Source organism: Scyliorhinus torazame, chromosome 4 (genome assembly GCF_047496885.1).
Source record: "Scyliorhinus torazame isolate Kashiwa2021f chromosome 4, sScyTor2.1, whole genome shotgun sequence".
Classification (NCBI taxonomy): domain Eukaryota; kingdom Metazoa; phylum Chordata; class Chondrichthyes; order Carcharhiniformes; family Scyliorhinidae; genus Scyliorhinus; species Scyliorhinus torazame.
In genome coordinates, this window is record NC_092710.1 from 279562171 (window position 1) to 279583811 (window position 21641).

Consider the following 21641-nt stretch of genomic DNA (forward strand, 5'->3'; position numbering starts at 1 on the left):
ACATGAGTGCGGCCTCAACCGGGACCTGGGATTCATGTCGCATTACATTCATCCCCCACCATCTGGCCTGCGAAATCCTACCAACTGTCCTGGCTTGACACAATTCACACCTCTTTAACCTGGGGTTACCCCATCTCTGGATCTGTAAAGATTTAATCACCTGCTAATGGTCGCATTCCAAGCATTGTTTGGCATCTTTGAATCTGTCTATATATATGTTTCTGGAACATACCTCTTCATTCACCTGAGGAAGGAGCAGCGCTCCGAAAGCTAGTGACATCGAAACAAACCTGTTGGACTTTGACCTGGTGTTGTAAGACTTCGTACTTTTAATAAGAGTCACACAAGCCAGACGTGCAGGCCTCTTGAGCCACCAGTACTACCTGGCCGGAAGATGTTTGGCCCCCGATTTTCACAAGAATATAGGAAGTAGGAGCAGGAGTAGACCATTCGACCCCTTGAGCCTGCTCCACCATTCAACATGATTATGGCTGAAGGTCTGCCTCAACTACACTTTCCTGCCCACTCCCTTATCTCTTGATTCTCTGAGCGACCAAAACATCTGTCTATTGCAGCTGTAAACAAATTCAACGACTGAGCATTCACAAACCTCTGGGGCAGACAATTCCAAGATTCAAACCCTTTGAGTGAAGACATTTTTCATTTCACTGTTAATTGATCGGCCCTGAGGCTGTGTTCCCATGTTTTAGATTCCCCAGCCAGGGGAAACAATCTCTTGGTGTCCATCTTGTCAAGTCCTTTCATCACCCTGTATGGCAAGCGCATGTGAGCTGAGTATCTCCCCTAATGGGTTAGAACTAGCGTAACTATCTTTTCCTTGTGTGTTTGCGCCTTGGACTATGATGGCACCCTTCCATCTCATCAGACAATGGACTGTTCCCAGGGTGTATGTCACTGCAATATTGAACATCGTTTGTTGTGGCTTGGACTTGTGATTGGCCGTCCCATCCAGGCGAATAGCGGTGGCCCGAGGTCGACTGATGTCTATTCCTTTCAGCGGACTCTCTTTTCTACCATCTGGTCATTTCTTTTATCCTCCACTTTTCCAATGCCCTCCTGACTGCTTGTCTCCATGCACTCTGGTCAGTAGCGAGAGCTTCCTATCAACCGACACTGATTCCTGTCTTGCTTGCAGACATCATTGTGTCACAGCCATGGATGACCTGCTGGTCTAGTGCCGATAGCAAGCTCACAATATAGTTGGCAGCCAATAATTGTCAGGCAGTGAGGGGTGCCACAGGGATCGGTGCCAGGGCCCCAGCTATTCACAATATATATTAATGATTTAGATGAGGGAACAAAATGTCATTTTTGCAGATGACACCAAGTTGGGTGGGAGGGTGAGCTGTGAGGAGGATGCAGCAATCCTTCAGTGTGATTTGGACAAGTTGATTGAATGGGAAATTAATGGCAGATGCAGTATAATTTGGAGAAATGTGAGGTTATCCACTTTGGTAACAAAAACGAGAAGGCGGAATATTATCTAAATGGCCATAAATTAGGAGAGGGGAATGTGCAGTGAGACCTGGGTATCCTTGTACACCAGTCACTGAAGGTAAGCATGCAGGTACAGAAGGCAGTAAGTGTCGTGTTGGGTGTTCTGGTGTACAAACGATCCAACATGGCTGGAGATGGTGTAACTCAATTTTATTTACTACTTAACTATAACAGCACACTGCTAACTTGGGTAAGTGCATTACCAGCTAATCTGAGGACCCTGTCCTATTATTATCTGGGTGAGGCACTCAGCACATGGTGAATGTCTGAGTGGCAGGCTCTGAGCTCGGTGCTCTGAGCTGACTGCTGCTGGAATGAGCGGGGACTGTAGTGTCCCCTGTTTTTATAGTGCGTGTGCTCTCACTGGTGATTGGCTGCGATGTTGTGCGTGTGTTGGTTGGTCCTACTGCATGTCCATCTGTGTGTGTGTGCTTGCACCATGATATACTGATCTAAATATCATGACCTCCCCCCTTTTCGCAAAGAATATGTGCCTACATGATAATAAATAAAGAAGTGTGGTGAGTGCATCTAATCATGTGTGTGCAATATTTACAAACTATATGCACAGGAAGGTGCCAGGTGCAGAAACTAACTATGTTACACCAAGAACGAAATCAATGCCATTAACAAACAATAACAAAATCTTAAACAGTATGGCAAAAAGTCAAAATCTTAAACAGTATGGCAAAAAGTCAAAAACAGTATGTGAGAACAAGTCAGTGAGTCCAATATGAAAAGGTTCATAAATTACGTCTCTCAGGTGGGTGACGAATTCGGGTTGACCGCCTCAAGGATGGGTCAGGATCCACCGGCTGAGGAACGGGCCGGGCGACGGTTGAGTGAGGAGGATGCAGGGTGTCCGGAAGGTCAACAAAGTCCATTGTACGGAGAACAGGAGGGTGTGGCACCGGTGCAGGATCACGTAGCGAGCGCGGAACCAGACGAAGAGCGCGCCGATTGCAACGGCGAATAGAGCCATCAGGCAGACGAACCAGGAACCAGCGGGAAGCTATCTATCGGAGAACCTCAGCGGTTGTCGACCAGCCGCCCTCCGGAAGGTGTATGCGGACATTATCTCCAGGCGCCAGGGCAGGAAGATCAGTCGCCCGAGCATCATGTGTCGCCTTTTGTTGCTCACGCTGTTGCTGCATCCGCCGAAGTACCGGAGCATGGTCGAGGTCTGGGACATGAATGGACGGCACAGTGGTCCTGAGGGTGCGACCCATAAGCAGCTGGGCCGGCGATAGGCCCGTGGACAGTGGGGCCAAGCGATAGGCCAGCAAGGCGAGGCAGAAGTCAGATCCTGCATCAGCAGCCTTGCAGAGGAGCCTTTTAACGATATGGACGCCCTTTTCTGCTTTGCTGTTCGACTGAGGATGCAAAGGACTGGACGTCACGTGTGTGAAGTTGTATGAGCTGGCGAAGGATGACCATTCCTGACTCGCAAAGCAGGGGCCATTGTCTGACATCACGGTGAGCGGAATGCCGTGGCGAGCAAAGGTCTCTTTGCAGGCCCGGATGACAGCGGATGACGTGGTGTGGTGCAGGCATATGACCTCTGGATAGCTGGAAAAGTAGTCGATGATGATGATGTAGTCCCTGCCGAGCGCATGGAACAGGTCCACACCCACCTTCGACCAGGGGGACGTGACCAACTCATGGGGCTGAAGGGTCTAACGTGGTTGGGCCAGCTGAAACCGCTGACAGGTGGGGCAATTGAGTACAGTGTTAGCAATGTCCTCACTTATTCCCGGCCAGTACACAGCCTCTCGGGCCCTCCGCCGGCACTTCTCAACGCCGAGATGGCCTTTGTGCAGTTGTTCTAAAACAAACCGGTGCATGCTGTGTGGGATCACAATGCGGTCCAGCTTCAGGAGGACACCATCAACGACTGCCAAGTCGTCCCGAACGTTGTAAAACTGTGGGCATTGTCCTTTGAGCCACCCGTCCATCACGTGGCGCATCACATGTTGCAGAAGGGGGTCGGCCGCGTTCTCTTGGCGAATGTGGGCCAGGCGTGCATCAGTGGCCGGCAGATTGGCAGAAGTGAAGGCTACATGTGCGTCGACTTGGCAAACGAACCCCTCAGGGTCGGACGGTGTGTTGACTGCCCTGGACAGAGCGTCTGCTATGATGAGGTCCTTACCCGGGGTGTAGACAAGTTGAAAGTCGTACCTCTGGAGTTTGAGCAGAATGCGCTGGAGGCGAGCGGTCATATTGTTGAGGTCCTTTTGAATGATGCCAACCAGCGGGCGATGGTCAGTCTCCACGGTGAACTGGGGAAGGCCATACACATAGTCGTGGAACTGGTCAATACCAGTCAACAGGCCTAGGCACTCCTTCTCAATCTGTGCATAGCGCTGCTCTGTGGGGGTCATGGCCCACGCGCATAGGCGTGGAGTCGGCTCCGTGACCCGGGAAAGCACTCCTTGGTCCTGCAGCTGCAGCTTGAGGCGGTCCTTGTGGGATGCTGGGACCCTGCGAGGTGCGTGAACTACCGGGGTGGCATCCTGTTTAAGCCGGATTTTGTACGTGTAGGGCAGCGTGCCCATGCCCTCGAAAAAATCCTGGTTGTGCGTGAGGATTGAGTTGAACTGCGCCCTAAAGTCTGTATCTGGGAAATCGGACGTGCCTTCTGGAGAGAGAGAGTGTACACGCCGAACGAGGTGGAGGATTTTGCGCGCCTGTGCGCCTAGCAGAGTCCTTTGAGGAACCCACGATTTCGAAAGGTAGTGTGGCTTTACGTGATTTGTGTGTCACTTCGAGCTGGCACGACCCCGTGGCGGGATGACGTTGCCATTGTAGGCAATGAGTTGACAGTTGGATGGCAGAATAGGTGGTTTAACCTTCAGGGTCTGGAATGCTGACCATGCGAGGAGATTGGCGCAGGCACCAGTGTTCAGGCGGAATTCTAGCTGGGATCGGTTGACCGTCAGGGCGGCACACCACTCATCGTCCGGATCAATGCTGTGCACTGACAGCGGCTGGTGTATTCGACTCGGGGACAGCTTGTTCTTGTTGATGACAGCAACACGGAAGGGCTCCCTGTCCTCAGTGTCATTGGTCTGTGTGATGTCGGGATCGGACTCGGTGAACGTGGGTTGAATTGCCCGAACGTTTCTGCGAGGCTGGTTAAACGGGTACAAGTTGGCAGGGTGAGCTGCTCGACAGCAGGCATTGTAGTGCCCCAACCTGCCACAGCGTAGGCATTGTCGCGCTTTGGCAGGACATTGCTGCTTTAAATGGGCAGAGCCACAGTTGCCGCACGTCGTGACGTCAGTGCGTTCGTTGCGCCACCGCGCATGCGCAGTGCGGTCTTGCGTAGTGCGCGCCTAAGCATCGCATTCCTCTGCGTCAGCGTCCCCTCTTTTGGCGCGTACAAGCGCAGGAGTCCTCGTAAAGCGCGCGAAATGGCCGGCCTCCTCCAGGCCACGGCCCGGGAAGTACACAATCGTCCAGACCCGCTCCGCCTCGTGGAGCCCGTGCCGCGCCGTTTCGGCCGCCTGGATGTGTGAGTACCGGCTGGTGGCGTTCTCATGGAGGACGCAGGTCTCAATGGCAGTTGCCAGGGTGAGTTGCTTGACCCGAAGGAGCTGCTGGCGCAGGGTGTCCGACATGACTCCGAAAACTATCTGGTCACGTATCATGGAGTCAGAGGTGGTCCCATAGCCACAGGACTGAGCGAGGATGCGGAGGTGTGTTAAGTAAGACTGGAAAGGTTCGTCCTTACCTTGCAGGCGCTGCTGGAACAGGTACCTCTCGTTTACTTCAAGGCTGAAGTGTTGGTCGAACTTCAGGAGCACCGTCTTGTATTTGGATTTGTCCTCGCCGTCCGTAAATGTAAGGGCGTGTTGCCCCGCCGTGGAGAGAAGAAGGGCAATCTTCCTGATTTCCGATGCATTCTCCCTGTCTGTGGCCTCGAGGAAGAGTTGGAAGCGCTGTTTGAACAGTATCCAATTGACCCCGAGATTGCCAGCGATTCGGAGCGGCGGCGGCGGGTTGATGTTCTCCATGGTGCAGGACGGTGGATTGCTGATGCGTTGCAGGTAGGTCTCACAGGTGCTGGCTTGCGTCCACTTCTGGTATCATGTCGTGTTGGGTGTTCTGGTGTACAAACGATCCAACACGGCTGGAGATGCTGTAACTCTATTTTATTTACTACTTAACTATAACAGCACACTGCTAACCTGGGTACGTGCATTACCAGCTAATCTGTGGACCCTGTCCTATTACTATCGGGGTGAGGCACTCAGCACATGGTGAATGTCTGAGTGGCAGGCTCTGAGCTCGGTGCTCTGAGCTGGCTGCTGCTGGAATGAGCGGGAACTGTAGTATCCCTGTTTTTATAGTGCGTGTGCTCTCACTGGTGATTGGCTGCGATGTTGTGTGTGTGTTGGTTGGTCCTACTGCATGTCCATCAGTGTGTGTTTGATTGCACTATGATATGCTGATGTGGATATCATGACAGTAAGGAAGGTAAATGTATGTTGGTTTTCGATGCGAGAGGATTCGAGTACAGGAGCAGGGATGTCTTGCTGCAATTAGACAGGGCTTTGGTGAGATCATACATGGAATATTGTGTGCAGTTTTGGTCTCCATATCTGAGGAATGATGTTCTTGTTCTAGAGGGAGTGCAGTGAAGGTTTACCAGACTGATTCCTGGGATGGCAGTACTGACGTATGAGCAGAGATGTAATCAGTTAGAATTGTCTTCGCTAGATTTCAAGACCCAGCGGGTTACTTGATAGTTGATCTAAGGTCTGTAAAGCTGTCAACGACCTCCGGAGTGAAGTTGATAATGTTAATGGAAGGTAGAGTCTCACATCCATGCCCATAACTTTGGTCTTCCTGACGCTGACTGTCAGCCCGAACTCCCTGCGGGCCAGTGAGATCTGCATGCTGCTGCAAGTGAACTGCATTATGGGATGCTAGCGCTGTTTCGTTATGCTCTTGACGTAGCATCAGCTGCTTCCTAGATGTGTACTTACAGTGATGCATATCACCACAAGCGCGATGTCATCAAGAAGCAGCAACTCACAGACTCGGACATTACTCACTTAGGCCTTGGGGTGCAGCCTTGCTAAGTTGAATAGATTGATATCATCTCTGGCATGCCAGTAGACACCTTCATTTGAGTCGCCAAATGTGTACAATAGCAGCATGAGGAAGAATATGTGAAAGGGAGTTAGCACCAGTTTCACAGCGTTCCTTTACCCCCGCTGCTGGTCTTCGAAGACTCCATTGTAACTGCTGAAACTGCATGTTCTCGTGGAAAGAAGGACTGACGCCCAGGAGTCCAGACGGGCAGTCTATTTTCTGCAACAGTTAGAAGAATCCATCCCTGCTGATGAGGTCAAAGGCCTGACTGGGGTTTGTGAAAGCAATGTGTGTCAGAACTGTGTGCGAGACTTTGCCTGGAACTGCTGAAGTGAGAAAACCATGTCAACAGTCAGTCTGCCAGCACTGAAGCTGCTCTGAGACTCAGGTAGATGTGTGATGCCAGGGTCTGAAATCTGGTCAGAGCAACACGAGCAAAGACCTTCCCCACAACTGTTACAAGATGCCTCAGTAATTCCAGCAATTACTGCAATCGCCTCTGTTTTTGCGTAAGGTGACCATTTTTGCATCATGCACATCTTTTCGCACAAGTCTTTGCTTTCAGCGGAGACACAGAAGTTCATGGAGATGCTACAGCAGTGCTGGCTTTCCACTTTTGATGATGTCAAGTGGAAAGCCATTATTCCCTGAGCTTTACCACTGGGAAGATAGTCAATGGTCTTGTTGAGCTCCACTGTAGTGGCCTCACTGTCCAGTTCCTCCATGTCAGGAACATCTGGAATGACGTTGAGAGTCTGTCAGTGACAATGTTCCCCATTGTAAGGAGTGCAGGATAATGCTCCATTCACCTTTTCATCTGCTTACTAGGTTCAGTGATGATCATCCCTGTCCTTGTTTACAGGGAGGGCTGATTTGGTTGCTGCTGGGCCTGTTCTTTTCTTGATTCCTTCATACAATCCTCTTGCATCCCCGGATTCAGAGGCAGACTATTGGCTGTTGCAACCAGTATTGATTGGCGCAGTGTCGAGCAGTGTGCTGAGTGCCAGCTCTGAGAGCATCTAGAGACAGTGGACTGGTCCATATTTGAGAACTCAGCAACCAACTTAAATGAGTATGCCACCACCATCACAGACTTCATCAGCAAATGTGTGGACGACTGCGTGCCAAAGAAAGCAGTACGTACGTTCCCCAACCGGAAACCATGGCCCAATCGCGAGATTGACTCCCTACTGAAGGACAGATCTGACGCGTTCAAGTCAGGCGACCCTGACCTATACAAGAAATCCAGGTACGACCTCCGCAAAGCCATCCGAGATGCCAAGAGAGAATATCAGACCAAGCTAGAGTCACAGACTAGCGTTACACTCTCGGCGGTTGTGGCAAGGCCTAAACAACATAACGGGCTACAAAGCGAAGCGAGCAGTATCTCCAGCAGCAGCGCACCCCTCCCTGATGAACTCAATGCATTCTATGCTCGGTTCGAGCAGGTAACCAACAATCCGCTGTCGAGTGCCCCAGCAGCCCATAATTCACCCATACCCACCATCACAGCTTCCAAAGTCAGATCGGCTTTCCTGAAAGTGAACCGTCAGAAGGCGACGGGTCCAGACAGGATCCCTGGTCATGCACCAAGAGGCTGCGCCAACCAGCTGGCAGATGTGGTTCGCGGACATCTTTAACCCGTCCCTAATCCGCTCTGAGGTCCCCACCTGCTTCAAGAAGACCACCATCATACCGGTGCCAAAGAAGAACCAGGCAATGCGCCTCAATGACTACCGTCCGGTAGCCCTGACTTCAGTCGTAATGAAGTACTTCGAGAAGTTGGTCATGGAGCGCATCACCTCCATACTCCCAGAATGCCTTGATCCACTGCAATTTGCATACCGCCACAACCAGTCCGCAGCAGTTGCCCTCTCCCTGGCCCTACACTTATCCCTAGAGCATCTCGACAACAAAGAGTCCTACATCAGACTCCTATTTATTGACTACTGCTCCGCCTTCAATACTATAATCACAGCCAAGCTCATATCAAAGCTCAAAAACCTAGGACTTTGCTCCTCACTCTGCAACTGGATCCTCGAATTTCCAACCCAGAGACCACAATCAATAAGATTAAACAACAACACCTCCTCCTCAATAGTCCTCAATACCAGGGCCCCGCAAAGCTGCGTACTTAGCCCCCTACTGCACTCCCTGTACACACACGACTGCATGGCAAAATTTGGTTCCAATTCCATCTACCAGTTTGCTGAAGATACGACCATAGTGGGCCGGATCTCGAATAATGACGAGTCAGAATACAGGAAGGAAATTGAGAACCTAGTTGAGTGGTGCAGCGACAACAATCTATCCCTCAATGCCAGCAAAACTAAAGAGCTGGTCATTGACTTCAGGAAGCAAAGTACTGTACACACCCCTGTCAGCATCAACGGGGCTGAGGTGGAGATGTTTAGCAGTTTCAAATTCCTAGGGTTGCACATCACCAAAAATCTGTCCTGATCCACCCACATCAACGCGACCACCAAGAAAGCACAACAGCGCCTATACGTCCTCAGGAAACTAAGGAAATTCTGCATGTGCACATTAACTCTTATCAACTTTTACAAATGCACCATAGAAAGCATCCTATCTGGCTGCATCACAGCCTGGTATGGCAACTGCTCGGCCCAAGACCGCAAGAAATTTCAGAGAGTCGTGAACACCGCCCAGTCCATCACACAAACCTGCCTCCCATCCATTGACTCCATCTGTACCTCCAGCTGCCTGGGGAAAGTGGGCAGTATAATCAAAGACCCCTCCCACCCGGCTTACTTACTCTTCCAACTTCTTCCATCGGGCAGGAGATGCAAAAGTCTGAGAACACACACGAGCAGACTCAAAAACAGCTTCTTCTCCACTGTTACCAGACTCCTAAATGACCCTCTTATGGACTGACCTCATTAACACTACACCCCTGTATGCTTCATCCGATGCCAGTGTTACGTAGTTACATTGTATACCTTGTGTTGCCCTATTATGTATTTTCTTTTATTTCCTTTTCTTCCCATGTACTTAATGATCTGTTGAGCTGTTCTCAGAAAAATACTTTTCACTGTACCTCGGTACACGTGACAATAAACAAACAAACAAAACAAACAAACATTTTGTTTGCTGGGTATTTACTTGTAGTTCTTCAGAGCTCTCCTCTTGCCTCCTGTAACTGACTTCATTTCAGTCCAGTTAGTCTTGCCGCGCGCTTGAGAGCATGTGAAGATTAAGATGTTTTTCTGAGCCTTCTGTGAGACACGATGATCTTCACCACCATCGTAAATAACCCATGTTTCTTCCCTTGCTGTGCCAACGCTAAACCACCAAGCTGGGCTGTACCCTTCAGGGCACAAGCCAAATAGTATGGAGTTCCCAAGCATCAGGCCTCCCCTCTCCGTATTGCTGGTCTTGCAGCAATTACCGGAAAGGTGTCTGATGGATGACATATTACTGCCTATGAGTGAGTTCTCCCAGTGAGACAGAGAAGACAGCCAGGAGTGAGGCAGCAAAGAGTGAGTTTGGGAATTTGAATCGATGTGGGAATTCGAAGCTGGGTGGGGAGGAAGTGCTTTTTGTGACTGGTAAGTAGTGTTTCTGTTTTTCTGTTTCTTTTCATTGGTATATATGTATATATATATATATTTTTTTTTTTTCTTCATTGTTTATTTATTTAGTTAAATTTTGGGGGGGGAAATTGAAATTGTTCAAGTTAACCGAAGGTTTAAGACATGGCAGGTGATCTCAGACCCGTGTCATGCTCCTCGTGTGCGATGTGGGAGCTCAGGGACACGTCCACTGTCCCTGGCTCCTTCACGTGCAAGAAGTGTGTCCAGTTGCAGCTCCTGTTAGACCGCTTGACGGCTCTGGAGCTGCGGATGGACTCACTTTGGAGCGTCCGCGATGCCGAGGATGTCGTGGATAGCACGTTTAGCGAGTTGGTCACACCGCAGGTGAAAGGTACTGAGGGAGATAGTAAATGGGTGACCAAAAGACAGAGCAAGAGTAGGAAGGCAGTGCAGGTGTCCTCTGCGGTCATCTCCCTGCAAAACAGATATACCGCTTTGGATACTGTTGAGGGAGATGGCTCACCAGGGGAAGGCGGCAGCAGCCAGGTTCATGGCACCGTGGCTGGCTCTGCTGCGCAGCTGGGCAGGAAGAAGAATGACAGGGCTATAGTGATAGGGGACTCAATTGTAAGGGGAATAGACAGGCGGTTCTGCGGACGAAATCGAGACTCCAGGATGGTATGTTGCCTCCCTGGTGCAAGGGTCAAGGATGTCTCGGAGCGGCTGCAGGACATTCTGGGGGGGGGAGGGTGAACAGCCAGCTGTCGTGGTGCACGTAGGCACCAACGATATAGGTAAAAAATGGGACGAGGTCCTACAAGCTGAATTTAGGGAGCTAGGAGTTAAACTAAAAAGTAGGACCTCAAAGGTAGTAATCTCAGGATTGGTACCAGTGCCACGAGCTAGTCAGAGTAGGATTGCCAGGATAGAGAGGATGAATACGTGGCTCGAGAGATGGTGCAAGAGGGAGGGATTCAAATTCCTGGGACATTGGAACCGATTCTGGGGGAGGTGGGACCAGTACAAACCGGACAGTCTGCACCTGGGCAGGACTGGAACCGATGTCCTAGGGGGGGTGTTTGCTAGAGCTGTTGGGGAGAGTTTAAACTAATGTGGCAGGGGGATGGGAACCGATGCAGGAAGTTGGAAGTTGTAAAACAGGGACAGAAATAAAAGGCAGTAAGGGGGAAAGTGTAAGGCAGAGAAGCCATAGTCAAAAATCAAAAAGGGCGACAGTACGAGGTACAGTGACTGAGGGGAGCTCAGTGAATAGGACCAGGAATACTAAAAGAAATAAAACGGGAAGTGAAAACATTAATGGTAAGCGATGCGGCAGGTTGTTACAGGAAGATGTGGGTTCGACGACAAGGAAAATTAGGAGAAAGGTTAAGAGGAAATATAACTTAGGAGAGGTTACTGATCGAGGTGTTAAGATTCAGAACAGAGGTAAAAAAGCCAACATAAGTGTACTTTACCTGAATGCTCGTAGTATTCGGAATAAGGTAAATGAGTTGATGGCGCAAATCATCGTGAATGACTATGATTTAGTGGCCATTACTGAAACATGGTTAAAGGATGGTCACGACTGGGAGTTAAATATCCGAGGGTATCAAACTTTTCGGAAGGACAGAGTGGATGGTAAGGGAGGTGGTGTAGCTCTGTTATTTAAGGATGACATCCGGGCAACAGTAAGGGATGACATCGGTGCTATGGAGGATAAGGTTGAATCCATTTGGGTGGAAATCAGGAATAGTAAGGCGAAAAAGTCACTGATAGGAGTAATCTATAGGCCACCAAATAGTAACATTATGGTGGGGCAGGCTATAAACAAAGAAATAACAGATGCATGTAGAAATGGTACAGCAGTTATCATGGGGGATTTTAATCTACATGTTGATTGGTTTAACCAGGTCGGTCAAGGCAGCCTTGAGGAGGAGTTTATAGAATGTATCCGCGATAGTTTCCTCGAACAGTATGTAATGGAACCTACGAGGGAACAAGCGGTCCTAGATCTGGTCCTGTGTAATGAGACAGGATTGATTCAGGATCTCATAGTTAGGGATCCTCTCGGAAGGAGCGATCACAATATGGTGGAATTTAAAATACAGATGGAGGGTGAGAAGGTAAAATCAAGCACTAGTGTTTTGTGCTTAAACAAAGGAGATTACAATGGGATGAGAGAAGAACTAGCTAAGGTAGACTGGGAGCAAAAACTTTATGGTGAAACAGTTGAGGAACAGTGGAGAACCTTCCAAGTGATTTTTCACAGTGCCCAGCAAAGGTTTATACCAACAAAAAGGAAGGATGGTAAAAAGAGGGACAATCGACCGTGGATATCTAAGGAAATAAGGGAGAGTATCAAATTGAAGGAAAAAACATACAAAGTAGCAAAGATCAGTGGGAGACTAGAGGACTGGGAAATCTTAAGGGGGCAACAGAAAGCTACTAAAAAAGCTATAAAGAAGAGTAAGATAGATTATGAGAGTAAACTTGCTCAGAATATAAAAACAGATAGTAAAAGTTTCTACAAATACATAAAACAAAAAAGAGTGGCTGAGGTAAATATTGGTCCTTTAGAGGATGAGAAGGGAGATTTAATAATGGGAGATGAGGAAATGGCTGAGGAACTGAACAGGTTTTTTGGGTCGGTCTTCACAGTGGAAGACACAAATAACATGCCAGTGACTGATGGAAATGAGGTTATGACAGGGAGGACCTTGAGAGGATTGATATCACCAAGGAGGTAGTGATGGGCAAGCTAATGGGGCTAAAGGTAGACAAGTCTCCTGGCCCTGATGGAATGCATCCCAGAGTGCTAAAAGAGATGGCTAGGGAAATTGCAAATGCACTAGTGATAATTTACCAAAATTCACTAGACTCTGGGGTGGTCCCGGCGGATTGGAAATTAGCAAACGTGACACCACTGTTTAAAAAAGGAGGTAGGCAGAAAGTGGGTAATTATAGGCCAGTGAGCTTAACTTCGGTAGTAGGGAAGATGCTGGAATCTATCATCAAGGAAGAAATAGCGAGGCATCTGGATGGAAATTGTCACATTGGACAGACGCAGCATGGGTTCATAAAGGGCAGGTCGTGCCTTACTAATTTAGTGGAATTTTTTGAGGATATTAACAGTGCGGTAGATAACGGGGAGCCAATGGATGTGGTATATCTGGATTTCCAGAAAGCCTTTGACAAGGTGCCACACAAAAGGTTGTTGCATAAGATAAAGATGCATGGCATTAAGGGGAAAGTAGGAGCATGGATAGAGGATTGGTTAATTAATAAAAAGCAAAGAGTGGGGATTAATGGGCGTTTCTCTGGTTGGCAATCAGTAGCTAGTGGTGTCCCTCAGGGATCAGTGTTGGGCCCACAACTGTTCACAATTTACATAGATGATTTGGAGTTGGGGACCAAGGGCAATGTGTCCAAGTTTGCAGACGACACTAAGATAAGTGGTAAAGCAAAAAGTGCAGAGGATACTGGAAGTCTGCAGAGGGATTTGGACAGGCTAAGTGAATGGGCTAGGGTCTGGCAGATGGAATACAATGTTGACAAATGTGAGGTTATCCATTTTGGTAAGAATAACGGCAAAAGGGATTATTATTTAACTGATAAAATATTAAAACATGCTGCTGTGCAGAGAGACCTGGGTGTGCTCGTGCATGAGTCGCAGAAAGTTGGTTTTCAGGTGCAACAGGTGATTAAGAAGGCAAATGGAATTTTGTCCTTCATTGCTAGAGGGATGGAGTTTAAGACTAGGTAGGTTATGCTGCAATTGTATAAGGTGTTAGTGAGGCCACACCTGGAGTATTGTGTTCAGTTTTGGTCTCCTTACTTGAGAAAGGACATACTGGCACTGGAGGGTGTGCAGTGGAGATTCACTAGGTTAATCCCAGAGCTGAAGGGGTTGGATTACGAGGAGAGGTTGAGTAGACTGGGACTGTACTCGTTGGAATTTAGAAGGATGAGGGGGGATCTTATAGAAACATATAAAATTATGAAGGGAATCGATAGGATAGATGCGGGCAGGTTGTTTCTACTGGCGGGTGAAAGCAGAACTAGGGGGCCTAGCCTCAAAATAAGGGGAAGTAGATTTAGGACTGAGTTTAGGAGGAACTTCTTCACCCAAAGGGTTGTGAATCTGTGGAATTCCTTGCCCAGTGAAGCAGTAGAGGCTCCTTCATTAAATGTTTTTAAGATAAAGATAGATAGTTTTTTGAAGAATAAAGGGATTAAGGGTTATGGTGTTCGGGCCGGAAAGTGGAGCTGAGTCCACAAAAGATCAGCCATGATCTCATTGAATGGCGGAGCAGGCTCGAGGGGCCAGATGGCCAACTCCTGCTCCTAGTTCTTATGTTCTTATGAGACTCCACTCTGCATTTTCAGTCACAGTTTACTTCCTTAGCCTTCTTCTCTCTGGAGGTACTCAGAAGGCAATGGGGCTATTTACACTTGGATAGGCATCTGGGTTCATGGGTACCATGCGCTGATGGGACGGTAAGCAGTATGCCATGCGTCTGGGGGCTAGGATTCCTCCAAGTTCTTCATCGTGTAGCCAAGATCGGCAAATTGCCCAATTTATATATGTCGCCACAGAGAGGCACTATGCTGAACAGGCAATGATGAACAGGCTATGTACTGGCGGGAGAGGCTGGCGCGCTCGACTCACTTCTCTCAATAGTTGTACCACTCGTCAGCAGTGAGAGCTAAAAGCAAAAGGTGACAAGCAGACTGACCACAACACATGTCCCACTACACGAACATACTTGACGCATCACATCAACCAGAAACACAACCTTGGACTATATTATCCAAACTATCCAGAGTAATTTATTTTCAAAATTTCTTTCTGTTATCCGCGCACCATATGGCTAACCTGGTTGAGAGGTTGGGCAGAACATGTTGGCCAGGACCTCTGCCTAAGCTTGACTGGAGAGTTTAGGAGCGATTCACCTTAGAATTTCCCACCCTCCCGCCATCCACGCAGCCTTTGCCTCTGGCTAAAAGGTTGGACTCTCCTTGCACTGCTGAGATTGATAAGCTTAATAATCAGAGATCGCTTCTCAGCCTTTTGGTGTACATGAATCAGAGAGACTTACATCAGATCTTGCCAAACTGTGCAGCTGCAACGTGATTTATAATGTGCAATTTACTTCACAATTTGTCACACTGATGGAAATAAGCACCTTTTCCTGACACTATACCAATGACAAAAGCTGGTTCTCCAGGTCTTTGGGTTTTTCTTTTGTTTTACACTGTAGAGTAGTACAACTATTGTGAGAAGTGAGTCGAGTTCCATTGAAGCCCCGGCTTTTTACCGGGAAGGTCTGTGGCAAACTGGCAGACAACTGAAAGCTCATGAGGAGACCATTACCGTTGAAATCGGACAGAGTAATGATCAGCAAGCAGGAATTCAAGCTGTGATTGCACCTGAGGTCTGACTACTGGGAGGGCATGCTGAGAATTTCTGTATGGACTCCTCACACTTGTCCTTTTATTCATTTTCAGGCAGAAGGTCATGGAGGGGATGTGTTATGTTCTTAATGACTTGTAATGTGTATCCAGTGAGCAAGGCTTTGTGCCAGAGTGAGAACCTGTGACGTGACTCACTAAATGATTAAATCACTAATGCAAGGCAGTAGGAAGATCTGATACAGTACACTTTTGAAGGGGGGAAAAGAAATCACTCTTACTTCATTATTTTCAGAGTATCTATACGTGGGTAGCTTCACCTCGGGCTCTAATAGCAAACTTCTCAATGTGCACTCATTCAATATACGCTTGATGTTTGCCTGAGCCTCAGCTGATGTTTAATAAGATTGCTGAGATAACTTGCACATTTGTCTCTGTCTGTGTCTCTTTCTCTGTCTGTGTCTGTGTCCGTGTCTGTGTCTCTGTCACTTTCTGTGTCTGTGTCATACTTAACCTGCTCGCAAATAGCGGACCTTTTAACAGCAGCATTCTGTTAATATAGTGACTAAAACGCATTCTTCAGCCTTGACCTTTGCCTAGGAACCAGTCCTGGCCCCAACAATCATACTTGTAAAAAATATTCAGCAACTATCTGGGGGGGCAGGGGGGGGGAATTCAGATTGTTATCTGAAGATGCTGCTGAGTGACTGCCCAGTGATCCTTTAGCCATGCCAATGTGATGAATATGTTACAGCAAAACATGAAGCTGAAGAAATCACAAAATGGTGGACTGAACCCCGGGGATCCCCATTACACCATCCTGCAATCTGAATAAGTCATCCAATCAAGGTCAGAACTGCTGTGCCCAATGCTGACAGTCAGAAAACTGTGCATCGCTTGGTCATGTTTAAAAGGTTCCAACATCCGGTACAGAATCCTGAAGAACTTGCTCAGTGCAGGACTCCATGCAGAGACGCACACAAAGCATTAACACAGAAGATAGGCCCCCTTTTAATGGCACAAGCTGCCGTATAGGCCCCCTTTTAATGGCACAAGCTGCCGTATACTAAGTTTAAAGGACCAGTTTGAATGTTGGTGAATGGGTGAGTGCGGTAGGTAAGTGTGCGAGGTGGGTAGATGGGTAAATGGGTAGGGAGTGAGGTGAGTAGGTGGGATAGGTGGGTAAGTGCATGGGGTAGGGTGTAGTGGGAGTAGGGCATAGGCGGGTAATCGGGGCAGGTTGAGTTTGATTGGGGTGGGGTGGGTCGCAGGGTTATTTGGGTCAAGTCAAGGGATGAAGTCGCACAGGAGGGGAGTAGTTGATCAAAATGGTAGTGAGGTGGTCTGGGGTGGTCAGGTCTGGGGTGGTTGGGGGGCTGGTTGGGTTGGTGGAATGGAGGGTTTGTCGAGTTGGGTTGGGAAGTAAACTGATTGGGCCGAAGGTGGTCGGGTTGGGGGGGGGGGGTAGTTGGGTGACTGGGAGGTAGTCAGGTCAGGTCAGGGGGATAATTGGGTTTGATCGGGGGTTAGTCTTGTGTTCGGAGGGGGGTGGGGAGTAAACATGGTTTGGGGGGCTGTTGCAGGGGATGACAAGGGAGTCAGTTTTGTAATTACCAAGATGTTCAACTAGATTTTACTCTATCTAGCATTTTGGAGGTAACTATTTGGGTACGTAATTGGATTCGCCCAAGTCTCAGACTCTAGCTCAGCGTTGACATTTGCAGAGGGTTCTGGTAACATGAGAATTACCAATCGGATGTTGAAACTTCCATGGTCATTCAAACTAGGCCCCGCCTGAGTGTCGGTCAAACATCAAGTTCGAAATGATCCAGCGAATGGAAGGTTTGTCTCTTTCGTTAAATCTGCTTAAAGTTGCACAGCAGCTTGACAAAGGCTCGGGAGCGGTCTGGTAGGCCCAAGAGGAGAAATGGTAGGTTTTAATGCTTCCCTCACAGAGTTTTGCTTTTACTGGACAGAAATGTTCATCTCTGTATCTGAATCCCCAGTACGCACTCTCTGCAGCCTGAGCATCAAGTCAAGGCTGATAGTCTAAATCAAATAGCTGAATACGGCAGGACTTTAGAACATAGAACATATAGTGCAGAAGGAGGCCATTCGGCCCATCGAGTCTGCACCGACCCACTTAAACCCTCACTTCCACCCTATCCCCATAACCCAATAAACCCCTCCTAACCTTTTTGGACACTAAGGGCAATTTATCATGGCCAATCCACCTAACCTGCACGTCTTTGGACTGTGGGAGGAAACCGGAGCACCCGGAGGAAACCCACACAGACACGAGGAGAACGTGCAAACTCCGCACAGACAGTGACCCAGCAGGGAATCGAACCTGGGACCCTGGCGCTGTGAAGCCACAGTGCTAGCCATGTGCGCTACCGTGTTAGTCCTAATTACAATAGATTCACTCTGAAGGAAATGTTTCCCTGTGGATTGCGGTTCAGTTTATGTCATGTCCTTTGCCTGAATGCTAAATGATTATAGTTTATTTATAAAATATTGGAATCATATTGGGTGAAAAAATCCATCCATGAGAGAAACTTACATTTGTGCGCTTTCAGTCCTTCAAAGGAAACTGGCTCATCATCGTAATACTCGTAGCGCCAGATATAATCACTGTTAGAGTCAGTGGTCTTGTTTGCAATGGGATTAACTTCAGACATTTCATACCTGTTAGTAAGAATAATAACATTGAATTTCATTATTGAGTTCTCTTAATTAATTAAATTCTGCAATCAAACTGATAGCATGTTCATCCCAAATGAAATTCCAAAATTCATGCTCACTTACTAATTGGATTTTAATTTAGATTAACATCTTCAAGAACATTCAGTGCTCAATTGCTGTCAACAATCTATTTGAATTTGTGTATTTATCACACTGTAACATCAAACACGGCCATTTTGCAGTCTCATGGCTTTCATCTGCCACAACTTTTATTCCGTCTTGGTCAAACTCCAAAGGAAGTTAGGAAGCTTCTTTAATCATTCAAAACTGATGAATTAAAAAGGAACACTCGAGTTTGAAATTGTTTCCTGACTCATTAACTGAGGAGGTGACGATATTCTGACTATGGGTTACAATTACAAGCTGCTGGTATGACATTTCTCCGTCCGCTTCATTTTTGTAAATATTTTTATTGAACATTTAAAAATTTATAAATAAATACAGAAACATAACACAAAAACAAGAACAGTCCCCTCGCCCACCATGGTCGCGGGTCCGATCTCCTGCCAGGTGGTACCAGGTTAGAACCACGCCGGTGGGAATTGGCAGAACTTGGGGCAGCACGGTAGCACAAGTGGATAGCACTGTGGCTTCACAGCGCCAGGGTCCCAGGTTCGATTCCCCGCTGGGTCACTGTCTGTGTGGAGTCTGCACGTTCTCCCCGTGTCTGCGTGGGTTTCCTCCGGGTGCTCCGGTTTCCTCCCACAGTCCAAAGACGTGCAGGTTAGGTGGATTGGCCATGATAAATTGCCCTTAGTGACCAAAAAGGTTAGGAGGGGTTACGGGGATAGGGGGAAGTGAGGGCTTAAGTGGGTTGGTGCAGACTCGATGGGCCGAATGGCTTCCTTCTGCACTGTATGTTCTATGTTCTAACTTGGCAGGGGTACGGCCGGTCAACCGCTGGGAATCACCGCAGGGGCCTTTCAGCGGCCCCCCGACCGGCGCCACAGCGACTGTGCGGACGCGACTGGCGGGTTGCAGCTATTCTCTGCCCCCGCGCCGGGCGCGATACCGGCGCAGAGGGTCAGAGAATCCTGCCCCTGATCCATTGGCCCCTGATATATTGCTTGTGGGTTTCTTTAGCTCTGTCCTGTAGACCTGCCACCTACCAATAACTCTTTGTGTCTCTAATTTGGCTTCTGGTGTTTCCCCATTTCTTTTGATGCCCACAGTTGTGCCTTCAATTGAAATGGAATGAAATGAATGAAGTTGATAAGGCTTTCAAATTTCCTCACTAAAACTTTACATTTCTGCAGCTCTCTCTCCTCCTTTGAGACCTTCTTTAAAACTCACTTATTTAGGCAAGCTTTTAGTTATCTTTTGATATTTCCATCTTTGATCGGAGTCAATAGTCTGTGAAGCACCTTGGGTCATTTTTCTATGATAGAGGTGCTTTATAAATGTGGGTTGTTGTAGAAGCTATCCACTGTAATTCCATTTTCCAACTCTTTCCCAATATTAACTTAAGATTATCCTTCCCTTTCAAGTACCTGTCTGCCTTTTAATGTCTGCCTTAACAGTGATTTACAGCGAAGCATTTTCCACCTTCAAATATCTTGTTGGTAATAAGAATGAGAGAAGGTTTGTATGGCATAAACACACAAGCATAAATCAGTTGGGCTCAAGAACTAGTTTCTGTGCTGCGGTTTCAATCCAATTCTGCATAACTGGCTTTCCTTTGTAAATAAAATCCTGAAAAATATTGAACTGCACTATGTGAACTTGTTCAATGTATTATGGTTTTTGGCTTCAATTTCCCGTTCAATAAAAACATTTGGGGCAGGATTCTCCATTTCTGAGACGAAGAGCTGGATTCTCCGATTCTGCGGCTATGTCCACCGGATCTGTCTGGTCTTACGACCAAAAAGCCGGCGGCGCCACCGCACTGATGCTCTGCCCGGTGGGTGGCTAGCAGCAGCGCCACGTAAAGCCCTCAGCTTTACCTGCTGATACGGACGCAGAATTGCTGGATCCGTGGCCGAGCATGCGCACGACGGCGGCCTGTGGCGGCCGCGCCGTACAACATGGCGACGGCCACGCGCGGACTCGGGCGGCCAAAGGCTGTCCCCCTGTAAACCCCCTCACCACCCTCGGACCACCCCCCCACCATTCCCCACAGCCCACACCAAAGCCTCCTCTGCCAGCGGAATGGCTCCCCCCGCCCCCGGCTATGGTGGCACAGCCTGCAGCCGCCACACCAGGTCCCCAAAAAGTGAGAGGACACACGACCGACGCTGTCGGGGACTCGGCCCATCGGGGGCGGAGCATTGGGGAAGGGCCTCAGGTGACGTCCTGAGGCCATCCCGACGGCGAGTATGACGTTTCTTGAGGGGGCAGAGCATCGGAAAAACAGCGTCACCCCGATTCTGACATAAAAATGGATTCTCCGGCCGATCGCCGATCGGAGAATCCCGCCATATATGTTGACGCCGATGCAGATTTTGTGGACTTTCACGACAGCGAAACTGGTGCCACACCTGCAGCAGCTCAACGACCATTGAGGGCTAACACCGGGGCCACGTGGAACACAATCGATTCTAATGAGCAACGGTCCCGGAATCACCAGTTTCGCGATGGACACTCAGGTTATATACACACACCACTCCCCACACACACCATCCCAGCCAACAAGATGGATCCTGCGGACATAGCGAGGATAATGGACCCAAGGTTCGCGGACACAGAACTCGAGACCGCCTTGGACGCTGTGGAGGGAGAGGAGTATGACCCTGTACCACGGCCCAGGAAGGAGGCTGCCAGGAGCTGCCATTCGCTGTGCCTGGGCACAGGTGGCAGAGGTGGTCAGCGCCGTGGGAAGCGTCATCCGGACTGGCCAGCGGTGTCATACAAAATGGCACAACCGACAGACAAGAAGCCGATTTTGTGAATGCTCATTGTGGTGAACTTCATGGGGAAGTTCATTCCCAACTTATCCAATCATACAATGGCTCTACGTAACCTCATAAAAGAGAATGTAGACTTTAAATGGACGCCTGAACATGCAGCTGAGTGGCAGGACATGAAAGCAGCTCTGACCACTGCTCCACTGTTAATGTTCTATTTTTAAAAAAATATATATATTTTATTCAAATTTTTTCGGCCAAACAAAACAGTACAAAAAATTTTCCTTTTTTACAACAATAAAACAATATAAATAATAGTGACCATTTTTAACAAATAAATAAATAATATATAAACTAAATGGCAACTGCCATAACAAAATATTAACTCTCCCAAATAATAAAGTCAAACAAGCCAATATACATATCCAAGTAAGTAAAAATATCCATACAAAAACTCCCCTGAGGACCC

At 48.3% G+C, this 21641-nt stretch overlaps 1 protein-coding gene across 1 annotated transcript in view; it reads right to left on the reverse strand.

Moving 5' to 3' along the window:
- The window catches only part of LOC140411738 (melanocortin-2 receptor accessory protein 2-like), a 54950-nt gene that overhangs the window by 16917 nt on the left and 16392 nt on the right, over window positions 1–21641 (reverse strand). The window contains exon 3 of the mRNA XM_072500735.1: window positions 18148–18272. Within this exon, the coding sequence (XP_072356836.1) occupies window positions 18148–18265 (118 nt within the window). The 5' untranslated portion in view covers window positions 18266–18272. The remainder of the gene's footprint in view (window positions 1–18147; window positions 18273–21641) is intronic.